The sequence below is a fragment of the Gigantopelta aegis genome, unplaced genomic scaffold, assembly GCF_016097555.1.
Source record: "Gigantopelta aegis isolate Gae_Host unplaced genomic scaffold, Gae_host_genome ctg7150_pilon_pilon, whole genome shotgun sequence".
NCBI classification, from domain to species: domain Eukaryota; kingdom Metazoa; phylum Mollusca; class Gastropoda; order Neomphalida; family Peltospiridae; genus Gigantopelta; species Gigantopelta aegis.
The window spans coordinates 1-12,372 of record NW_024535596.1 but is presented as its reverse complement, the minus strand read 5'-3'; the positions used below and the strand labels follow the sequence as shown (position 1 = coordinate 12,372).

The 12,372-nt window shown below is 33.7% G+C and overlaps 1 protein-coding gene and 2 pseudogenes across 1 annotated transcript; 2 read left to right on the top strand and 1 right to left on the bottom strand.

The window, feature by feature from the left end:
- The first annotated feature begins 1,250 nt into the window (after positions 1 to 1,250).
- On the top strand, positions 1,251 to 3,778 carry LOC121366788 (annotated as a pseudogene).
- A 3,701-nt stretch (positions 3,779 to 7,479) lies between these two features.
- Positions 7,480 to 8,178, bottom strand: LOC121366787 (annotated as a pseudogene).
- Positions 8,179 to 8,478: 300 nt separating this feature from the next.
- On the top strand, positions 8,479 to 9,681 carry LOC121366789 (acetyl-coenzyme A transporter 1-like). Its single transcript, XM_041491098.1, is given in 5 exon segments — positions 8,479 to 8,534; positions 9,084 to 9,129; positions 9,131 to 9,216; positions 9,218 to 9,512; positions 9,514 to 9,681. Coding segments are annotated over 5 exon segments (651 nt in total).
- Positions 9,682 to 12,372: the final 2,691 nt, after the last annotated feature.

Below are 12,372 nucleotides of genomic sequence, written 5' to 3'. Positions count from 1 at the left end.
TGGTATATTATTTGGTGTGTTATTACTAAAGTTCATGGGATATGTTGTCTTTTTAATGTCAATAGCAGATTGTTTTAAAAACAAGTACAATTTAAATCTGTGTTTTATATGCAGCTAAAACTGGACCCAATTACCACTACTGGTACTATCACAACCAGACGAGTTAGTCCTCCTCCACTAGTTATAATAAGTTAATAATTTAGTCTCCACCCACTTTTATACTATACCTTGTTGACTGAAAAAGAAATCTCCCCAATCTGATCTTGGGTGTTGTCTTAGAAACCGGTTTAACAGGTCGAGTACTAGACGTGGGAGGTGGAAGGAGTGGCTCCAGTGGAGGATAAACCTATTAATTGAAGATTAATTAATTGATAATGACAGGAGTTTAGCTCACCTATACCAACAGCTTGCATGCTGTTTAGGTTCCTCTCCCTGTAATCCTAGTTTACTCTAATATAAGATAATACATTAGGTATATAGAATATATATATTTACCCCTAAATTAATAGAAATCTTTTGACCCTCTTTTAAACTATAATCAACGTGAGGTGGGGCTTGCTGGCTTCTTTAGCGATCTCTTCATCTCTCTTTAATCCTCTTATATAAAACTATTATTATATAATATGTTATAACATGTGGTTACTTGAAATGTTCTTGTAATGTGACATTGAAATCAAAATGCATCTCCTCGTCCTGAAAACCAATCCCAACAAAAGCATGACGACCTAGTGGATCAAATATTCTCTTGAGCAATCAATGTGTCTATTACTAACGTACCTGAAGGATCTTCTAAAGTTAGAGAACAAAATATCGACTGGAGTCTGAGACTGGTTCCACAGCCAGACCTGGGAACTGTCTACAGGACACATTGCAAAGAGTTCACACTTCTATCTTCTAATTTAACAATACAATTGTCTTTCTTAGAGACGACTTTCATTCTTCCTTTCCAATCTGGGTTAGCCAAATTCCAGTCATTAGCTCTATAAAATCAAACCATTAATGTTCACTAAGTTGTGTATATCTCACTCACCTACTGCACGAGTAGTAGATACTCTAGGTGGTATCTGATACACAAAGACTTCTGTTTAACTAATAATATTGACTCATACTCCTCTGCCATCTTGCTTGTTAATACCACGCCCACTCCAGAACCACACCCACTAGGCAAGATGAGTGAAGAGATATATCGTCTATAATGGGGTTTCTGGATTTGGTAAGGCTATAATGACAGGTTTTATTGATCATTAATAATGGGTGTGGCCTATATCTTGTCCGCAGGCAGACAGAAGACTGCAAAGACATTTAATGTTGAGGAAATATTTCGTCAAAGTCGACGTACTGCTCAAGAATATTCAGCTGAAGTCAAAGGTAATAGTAGTGACGTCATAATGACATATAATGATAATGATATTCATCTATACAGCTAAACAACAAGATAATAGTCAGGAACAACAAGATGAGGTATAATTATGTCACACAATATAATAGATCCTTTTATAATAGGAGGAAGAGGAAATAGGACCTCCTATACCAATGAGTTATCATACAACTGATAAGAGTGAGGGTGAGAGTGAAGGTGATGAAAAGTGATATGGAAGGAGATGATGAGGAGGAGGTATATATATATATATATATATAATTTATTAATATTATGCTAATATATTTTAGGAGTTTGGTAGACGATTTCTGTTACTCATGAGGTTGTTCTTAATCATGGCAATAAACCAGTATGTCAAGTTTAACAAGATGTCCTAACCAATTTGTCTTCAGGTCTCTGCTTTAGGTCTTGATCCTGATGGAGCTCGACTGGTTACTGGTTGCTATGGTTACGAAATCAAGTTTTGGGATTTTGCTGGAATGGATTCAACTCTTCAATCATTTGTTCATTGACTCCTTGTGGAAGGTATTTGTGGATCTGTTTAATAAGAATATATATGGTATATCACATGATAGTCACCCAATACACTCCATTCAGTACAGTAATACTGGAGACATGATACTAGTGGCTTCTGGCAGTGCACAAGTACATATTATAGTTAGTGTTCCTGTCCTATATCTGTCATAAAGGCTAAAGTATTAGATAGAAATGGACAGAATATATTGGAGTGTCCTAAAGGATGGCAGTACATGCTGATATGAGTAATACTATTGTGAGTGTCTGTCCATTTTACACAGCCTCTCTATCCATTTCCAAAGTTATAAGTCCATTACATTAACTCATATATAGGGTCATATCTCAATGATAAATAGTGGATGTTGGCATCCAAAGATCAAAGAACAGTTTATAACCTGTTCTAATGACTGGTAAAAACTGTTTTTATCATATTTATTATAAGATGTATATGATGTTTATAGTACATTAAGACTTTGGGATGTGAATGAAGAAAAAAAACAACTTAAAGTTTAAAAGCTAGAAATAGACAAGGTAATAGATAGAGGATGACCCTATTATTATTATCTTTAATGCAACAAGAGATAGGGATGAACCCTATTATTATTATCTTAATATAGGAAACGAAATCAGCAGTTACTACATGTACTTTTAGTAGAGATGGGAAATATATAGGAGCAGCTCAACTTGATGGTAGTATTGTAATGTGGAAAAAGGTGATGGACCTATGTAAGTAATACTTAATTAATACATAATTAATATTAATTACAATAGGTTCGTCCAGCTATCAGTAATTACACTGCACATCAACCTGATCATGAGACATCTGTCTATGTTTTGCCACATGACAATACTACCCTCATATCAAGAGGAGGTAAAACAGTTATAATATTAATAATATATATTATAATGTAATATTATATACTATAATGTAGTATAATATAATATTATATATTATAATGTAGTATATATTATTATAGTATATATTATAATGTAGTATATATTATATAGTATATATTATATTGTAGGTGATGACACATTGAAATTATGGGATATTCGTCAGTTTCGATCTCCAGTACATGAAGTAACAAATCTTGTTAATCACTATACACAGTATGTGTTATTGTATTATATCATGTTAATATGTTCTATTGTGTTCTAGTACAGATTGTGTATTTAGTCCTGATGAAAAATTAAATATTAACTGGTATTTCTGTTACAAAAGACACAATAGTATGTTAACATCAGAACACAATGTACTCTTACTCTTTCTCTCTCTCTCAGGATAAAAAGGGAAGTTAATATTTTTTGACAGAAGTCTTAATCGAGTACATCAAGTTCCAATATCAGATTCAGTGAGTAAAATATTTTGCACCAACAAGTCTTATAGCCCCACCCACTCTAGAGTGTTGTTCGTTGTTTATGGCATCCTAAATTAAATCAGATAATTGTAGGATGTGGAGATGGTTTAATTTAAAGTCCTCTTTAGTGATCAACACAGTCACAGAGGAGCTAAATTATGTATTGCTAAAAAGAAAAGATTACGAACTGAAGGTGTTACATCATTTGGACCTCGTATCATCACCCGTAAGTCAAGAGGATACTAGAAGTAATATTACATTTTCTTTAGCACATGCTCTACCTATGTTCAGAGATGATCATTCAAAGAGTTTAAAGAGAAAAAGAGAGAAAGAAAAGAAAGGACCCCCGATAAGTTCCCATCGACCAGATTTACCTGTCACTGGAAAAGGTACTAATGTCTCTTCTAGTTGTTACTTAACCACACCCTCTTTAGGTATTGGAGGTCGTCTGTCTTCTGGTGGTAGTTCAATAGGTGCTTATATAGAGGAAAGTAGTCGCTTTGGAATCAGCTGTAGACAAAGATGAAGATCCAAGAGAAGCTCTTTTAAAATATGCTAAAGTATAGGTGTGAGAGCAAAATGTATAGAATAATTATATCATAGTGTTTTATAGGTAGCTGAAGAGAACCCACTCTGGATAAACCCTGCATATACAAAGTTAATAATTCTTTTTTATTATAACACCTAAAATCTAATAATTTCTATTACAGAACACAACCAGTACCTGTGTTTCAAGAAGGACAGAGTGATGAGGATGAGGATGACCCTAATGCTTAATACTGTTAATAAAATTATTGATGATTATAATCTAATGGGTGGAGCTTTAATGAGAATTATATCTATACATATTATAACTGGATGAAGTCATTGAAGAATGAGGTGATGATGTGGTCGTCGTGGTAATGTTTGTCCTCTTTCGTCTTTGATATCTAAATTATATAAAATACATATTATATAACATGTACATTGTTACCATGACAACCACTAACCTATACATTTGCTGAATAAACAAAGCAGCTCGTTGTAACTCAATAGTTCTTCGACGATATAATCTATATTGATGTTGAATACAACGAGCAGCCTCGTCTTTTTTACGTTTAATCTAGAGAGAGAGAGAGAGACAGAAATTTTAGTCACACACACACATGCTATGCTCTATCACTTACTTCTCTATATTGTTTGTATGAACGTTCTATTTAAAAGGGCAGCATGTTTTTCTTTAATGTTACTAAAGGATTAGGCCTTTCTTTGCAACGACGTAATGTATTCTGAATAACACGAGATGCCTCTAATAATTCTTGTGTTCAGAATCAGAGAGAGAAAGATGAGAGAAGTCTGTGTGTTGTACATTTAGGAGATCACTAAGGAGTTAACATAACTCTGCTACTAATGGAGGCTCATCAAAGTATGAGTCACCTCCAGCTGTTGAGAGAGAACTAACTGATGCTAGTGAGGGAATAGATGGAGATTGAAAAGGAGAACTCGTGTGATATCCACTGGAACTCTCTGGTATCTGAGCATACGGAAGAGGTGAGGGGGTGTGTGGCTTAATGATAAATCTGTGGCTGGTCAGACACATGATGTGTAATAAAGAATTAGCAAACTGAAGATCACCTGATCCCAGTGGAGGATCACTTGACAAGTCATGTGATTCTGGTAATAAAGTAGTATCAAAAGATCCTTCGTCTAACAAGTTATGAGTGCCATGGTAATAGAAGTCCCTGTTGTTGTACACTGGTATTCCAACCTGGTCCAATTGTGTATTGACTTGATCATCAATGATCATGATGAATTGTCACATGACTCATCCTCTAAGGCAAATGATCATCCACCTCATCTCTTAGTGAAGCCATATATTGTGAAACAGGGGATAATGATTCACCCTCGACAAGTCCTCCATCAATTATTACTTAGTTCAAGTAAAAACCTTTAAGCTATCTGGGTCAAGTCCTTCTAACAAAGAGTAATCAATTGGAGAGGTGGGTGGATTGAAGTAGGTGTGGTCAGCATTTGAAAGTGGAGAGTACTTGTAAGTAGTTGTCTGCATTGAATTCTGGCTGGTGGATCTAATGACATTTGGTGGTGGGTGGAGCTAGTAGGTGGAACCATGTGAGCTGCTTGAAAGAATTGTTGGAAAAAGGTATCTGATATATTATCAGCATTTGTGAGAATGGTAGAACTGGTTTCTAAAACTTGATTTTGTGAAGAGAATGCATTAAATGTTCTGCATCTTTCAGTGGATTCATTGTAATGAGGGAGAGTGAGCAAACTTGGTGAAGTCAGCCATATTAAAATCATTATCTTTGTAATCAGTAGAGGAAGGTTCAGGATCTAGTTCTCCTGGAAGGACAGCCTTTAAGTTTCTATGGAAACAGGTTGAAGAGGTGGGTAAAATCAGCATCTATATAGGCAACTGTGAAGTGGGTGTGGATACGGAAGGAGATGGGTGTGGTTCCTCTTCTTCGTTACTTTGTTGCGAATTATGCATAAGATATGATGCTGCCTTTAACAATAGAACTTGGAGACAATGTACTAATTCCCTTAGGTAATAGAGATTGATTACCATATTGACAAGATTGAGCTTGTAATTGAAGTAAATGTATAGCTTGGTTTATGAGAAGAACATGAGGGGGAAGAGACTGCAATGATTGAGAGGGTTTTTGAGTTACTGATTTCTCTTCAAGGTAAATGCGCTGTTTGAAACAGTAATAAAATCTGTTAGAGTAGCATCTCTATGAAGTTCATTTGATATTAGTAATACTTGCTCTGATAACGTTTGAAGTGAGGAACATATACTTACTGCTGTCCTTGATAAATATTGACAAAGATCCTGATCACTGACTGCTATCAAGGATATATCAGACACTGATGTCTCTTCAAAGATTGTTACCTGTGTAGCAATGATAAGATATTATTATTATCTCTATTAATGATAGGGGTAACCTCTTGGTCTGTGACTTTCTTCATTGTAGCAACAGTGGCTGTACGTGATGAATTACTTGTATCCAAATAATGTACTAGTACAAGTGAAGGATTCTATTAATATAATATTAACAATTATATTATATTATTAATGGGGTATACCTTAATAAGCCAATAACATCGACGATGAAATTGTGGATTAGATTCTGAGCGTGTATAACATCCATAAAGTAACTGAAAAATAAACAAATGGACAGATAGATGTTGTAATGGACAGATAAATATACTCACAGTATGACCACAAACTTTCAATTTTGTTCTGTCCTCACGAACTGTTTTAGTCGATGAGTTCGAGTCTTCCAATTCATGACCATCACCTTTATAATATTTTGTCTGTAAATATTATTTTTATTATTATATATAATATTATATTAATTACTTTTGTTTTATTATATAATAACATTGTACCAGAACATGGTCTACAATAATAAATACAAGAGGATCTTGTAATCTAACAAATAGAATAATAGATTACTTTTATAGGAACATGATGTGTTGTCCATTGAGTGTGACTAGTATAACTAATTTAAATAACTAAGCACCTCCTAGAAATGGATACATGAAAAGAAAATGGATATAAATATGATAAAGAAATGGATGCATGGTAATAAAATGGATGCATAAAACAAACCTCTGGTATATTCCATCGATGCATTTGTGATGGAAATGTTGTTTAGGCCACACCCTCTTGATCATGGTGTTGTCATCAGACAAGTTGACCGTCATTTCTGCATAGCATGATCATTAACAATTTTAGAACCTACACTGATCAATAAAACAGTGACTTCATACTTCACTCACTTTTAGACAACAGAGACAGGAGGTTACTATGGTTACAGCTCCTTCTTCATTCATTGTGAAGTTTCTGCTATCAAAATCATCTCTCAGGGCATATAAGGGCCTGTCACATCGAAAAGGGGAGGGGCTTTCTAAATGTAACAATATTCAAAAAGCGACTTTAGATGATAAAACTTGATAATCTCCTGACCAGCACAAGTTCGAGAAACTATGTTTAGTGTAAACAATCAACTAATTATAGTATTATCATTAACTATATTCATGATCAATTATTTCAAAGGATGTGTGTCATCAAATTATCAATCTTTTGAAGTGGAAATAGTAACAAAATGTATTTAGGAAGTTATAAGAAAAAAAAACAAATTTATTATAACATAATAACAAGTACAATAAAAATAAAAAACACTTTCAATTCCTGATAGAGAGATTGAATAACATAAATACTAATTACCACAATGAATGTTGATGTAAGTTTCTACTAAGAACAGATCGAACATCGTGAGTAAAATCGTAGACAGTCAAAAATGGTAAACAGATCAAGCAAAGCAGTGTCAGTTGGATCAGAAAACCACGACTTTATAGGAATAGCATTGTCTAAAAAGATGCTATAAAATGTATATACTAATATTATATTATTACTGACTGGGGTTACCCTGTAAGCTGAGGGTGAATTATCTAATATAATATATATACTGAGATCTTCACAAACCATTGTTAAGTCTTTAGTATACCCATTCATATCCATTGTACAGTCCTATAATAAATGGGCGGAGTCTATTACTTTCTAATTATAAGGAATATGTACTTGTCTAAAATATCTTCTTGGTAAAATCCTCTATTTTGGTCCAAGTGATTAGCTACTTCCATTCCATACTTCTAAATATGTCATACTAATAATTAATAATATTATATTATAATTAATGTACCTGCATACTGGCTGTAAAAATAACTAAGTCATACCATTGACAAATCTGAAATAATAGATAGCTATTAACAACAACAACAACAAACGACAATAACAATAATAGCCACACCACTACTTACCATTGTTAAAAAGAAGTCTAAATGTGGTCTTTTATAAACATAAAATTGGACAGGATGATTTCCTATATAGACTTGTACACAAAAGTCAGGTATGCCCTTCATAACAAGTGGAGGACTTGAGTTGTTAAAACTAGAAATATAGTAGTTAATTTTAAAGTTGTAATTCTGTTATCGCATGAATATTATAATACTGACAGACTGATAGCTATATACATTTTGTAATAAAATTAATTAATAGGGAGTTTACTTATCATGATGTGAGTGTATTAAGTCTCATCTAAAATCTAAGACCATCACTTTTCTCCTCACTGGTACAACAGATACTATATAGATAAGAATTCTATGAATATTATTAATATTATCAGATTTACTTACATAACCTAGCCTCTGTAGAAGGGGACAATGGACAATCACAATAGCGCACAGCTTGATATTCGACTACCTATTTATATGAGGAGGTAATAGGCCACACCCACTAATCATATGTTACCTTTGTCTTTGATAGTGTAACAATTGTTTTAAAACAATAAAAATAGTCCTGAAGAGGCGTACAATAGAAACTGAATATCATGACCATGCGACCACCCTGTGGTCTTTTATCACGATAAATTAATTTGTGCCTAAATCTTTCCTCTGGTAATATTTTTCTGATCGACTATTGTCCTGCTAGTAGTGTTAGCAAAATGTCCTGTGTTGTCTGAAGTTCCCACAAAACATACGACACAATCACTTTCACTGGGAGGACGCATTCATACACGATATAATGCAGAGCTCTTTAACATAGAAAATACTTCCCAACGAGACTAGAGAGAGAGAGTTTACTCCATTTCTTTGGGCAGACGATTGGTAGCCATTATAAGTGGGTGTGGTCAGATGACGTCTTGTACCCTGCCGCACCCGCTCTATCATGGCCACTCACAGACAGCATGCAGTGACTACACAATCTGAAATAATGGAGACTTCTACAAGCTCAGATGATGAAAACAAAAGCAGATCACTTTATAAAGATCGCTGGAACTGGCTGTTCTTCTCCTGCTCTATACTTTACAAGGAAATACCAATGGGATTATCAGGGAGTGTACCTATGGTATTGCAGGCCAAGAAGATTGGATATCGTCAACAAGCATTTTTTAGTTTTTACATGGCCTTTTAGTGTTAAATTATTATGGGCACCACTTGTTGATTCTATTTATAGTCGTAGTTTTGGTCGAAGGAAGTCGTGGTTAGTCCCTGTTCAATACATCATCGGTGTTACCATGGTAATAATGTCATTTTACATCAATGATTTAATGGGTGGAGTAGGCGAGGCTCCTAATATAATAATATTAACATTGTTATTTTTCCTGTTGTTTGTTTGTGCGGCTACACAAGATATTGCTGTAGATGGTTGGGCTATTACAATGTTATCAAGAGAAAATGTTGGCCATGCTTCGACGTTGTAACTCAGTCGGTCAAACTATTGGTTATTTTCTAGGATATACTGTATTTTTAGCTTTGGAATCTAAAGAATTTTGTAATACATACTTGCGTTTTGAGCCTCAAGATCATGGGATCGTTGAATTGTCTGATTTCTTATTTTTCTGGGGACTTGTCTTGTTATTATAAACAACTTTAGTCTGTTTTTTCAAAACACGAGAGAAGACAACATTATGCTGAAATAAAACAAGATATTTTATCAGCTTACAAACAACTTGTAGTTATATTGAAATTGAAACCAGTACAGAGCTATGCTTCGTCATATTGACAGCAAAAAATAGTTTTGCAGCTGCTGAAAATGTCTCCGGTTTAAAGTTAGTGGAAGCAGGTCTCCTCGAGAGAAGATTGCATTAATTGCGTTACCCTTGGTTCCTGGTCCAAATAATAATGCCATTGATCATTGGGTGAGTTGTCAGTATAAATTAATGTTCTAATTTTGTGTCCTATATAGTCGAGCTATTGCTGGGCCACGCCCAATGGATCTCTTCATTAAGGCTTATCCCTATCGTCTTTTTATGGGATTAGTCTTTGCAGGTATTGTATGGTGGACAAATAGGGTTGCCATGACAACCAATGGAGGAATTCCCTTTCTACTATTATGTTGTGATAGTGGTTGCATTTCTATTACATCAGGTTTGTAATAATAATAATAATTAATAATTATTTATTTAATATCTAGATGACTTCGTTTATGATGTTTGTAGCAGTGATGGCATTCTATGCTCAAATCAGTGATCCAGCTATGGAGGAACTTATATGACACTCCTTAATACACTGACTAATTTAGGAGGAATATGGTGTGGGACAATAGTACTGTGGTTTGTTGATGTGTTGTCCTTTAAGGACTGTGTGGGTGTGGCTGACTCCACCCTTGATTGTGATATATGAAGGAGTTGGAAGTATGTGTCTTAATTTAATGAATATTATATTTAATTTTATTATAGATGTGTAAAGCTGGTGGAGGTCATTGTGGTCACCACAGTTAGACGGCTATTATGTGGAGATTGTTATCTGTTTGATCTTAGGAGTGATTTGGTATTTCCTACAACGTCAACAAATTATAAGACTTCAAAGTTTAGACAAGTCAGCATGGCATGTTCAATCTGTAACTGGAGAACAAGTAGTTCATTGATAATTAATGATTTTGTATTATAAATTTTTCAAAATACATACCCTTTGAATCCAGGCAAACTATATTTATATATATTATCACATTGTTACAATATTTAGAAATTATAAACCACCATACTGTTACAATATTTAACCACCATACTGTTACTATTTAGAAAATTATATTTAAGAATTATAAAACACTGTTACTATATTTAGAAATTATAACAACATAGTGTTACTATATTTAGAAATACACTAACCACACTTTTACTTAGAAATTGTCACACAAATTATATGATCAATATTAACTCAATAACACACACAAATGTCTATAACTAAAGTGATATATTTCAGACTGTACTCTGCTCTATCCTTTGTTGAGTTTTTGGGTGGAAGTTCCCAATGGAACAGACTTGTTTTATCTTCGGATAATCAAAAACTAGAAAAGCATGTTCATGCTGTGGTGCCCCTAGCAATTAAAATAATTATTAATGTATTAAATTAATTAGCTATATTATACCTAATCCACTCACTGAACTCATTGGAGAATTTAATGCATCACATGATAAGACATTAACTGTGTCTCTATAAACAATGAAAAGTATGTCAATAAAATTGTTTATATAATACATCTATATATTACATAATACATGTATAATTATATTGTATAATACATGTATATATTATATAATATATGAATATATTAAATAGAGTCTATATATTATATAATATATGATATATTTAAATAGAGTATTATATTTATTACCTGAAGTGGCTGTTGCTAACTAGTAATGAGCTAGCACGTCTACGATTTGGAGGATAGGTACCATTTTTCTTGTTCTTGAAGACATTGTCTTCTCTCATTCTCTGAAGTTATTTTATAAGTGTGTGAGTGCCATTTCCAGCTAATAAAGAGACATAATAATGAGGATGTCCCCTATATTTAATATCCTAATTTACCGATGAAAAGCAACTGCTACCACTCAATAATATTAACATTATAATTGCCAGGACTCCAACAAGTGAAGGAACAATTACAGCAACAAGTGGTATATTAGATAGTTTATCTCCAACAGATCCAACGGAGGGATTCTCACCTATTGAGAATGGGTGGGAACATAAATTAACTAATAATTATTATAATTACTTGGAGCAGGGGTATATAATGACCTGTGATCGGCCAAACCTGTAAATCATCAAAATATCATATAATATACACATAGTTAGAGTTACCAGTAATCAGTACAAACTAAGACATACTGGTGTTGTTGCCATGATAAAAGCCATTTTAGCAGCCCACCAGGAATGATGAGTTGTTAAACTGACTCGTTTCATGTACAATGAACATCACTTAGCGGGCAAAACTAGATCGTGAGTTGGTGGCATGCAACACTGTGACTATACATTGCTAACCTTGTCCAATTGACGACAGATAACATTAGCTTCATCAAACCCCCCTCTTTGTATCTGTAACAAAACACGCCCCCTTTGATTAGCATAATATATTTGTAAACTCCTTCCACATCAAGCAACAATTAGATTTTTACCAAACGAAAGAATGCAAATTGTTTATATCAAGAAGCACTAGCAAATGGACAAGATCACATGATTAACATCATTTCAGGTACAGTTAATAATCCAAAATTTTGGAAATTTTTTATCAAAGACACCACCCAAAACCCAATTTTTAACCCAAAAAAATTTTCC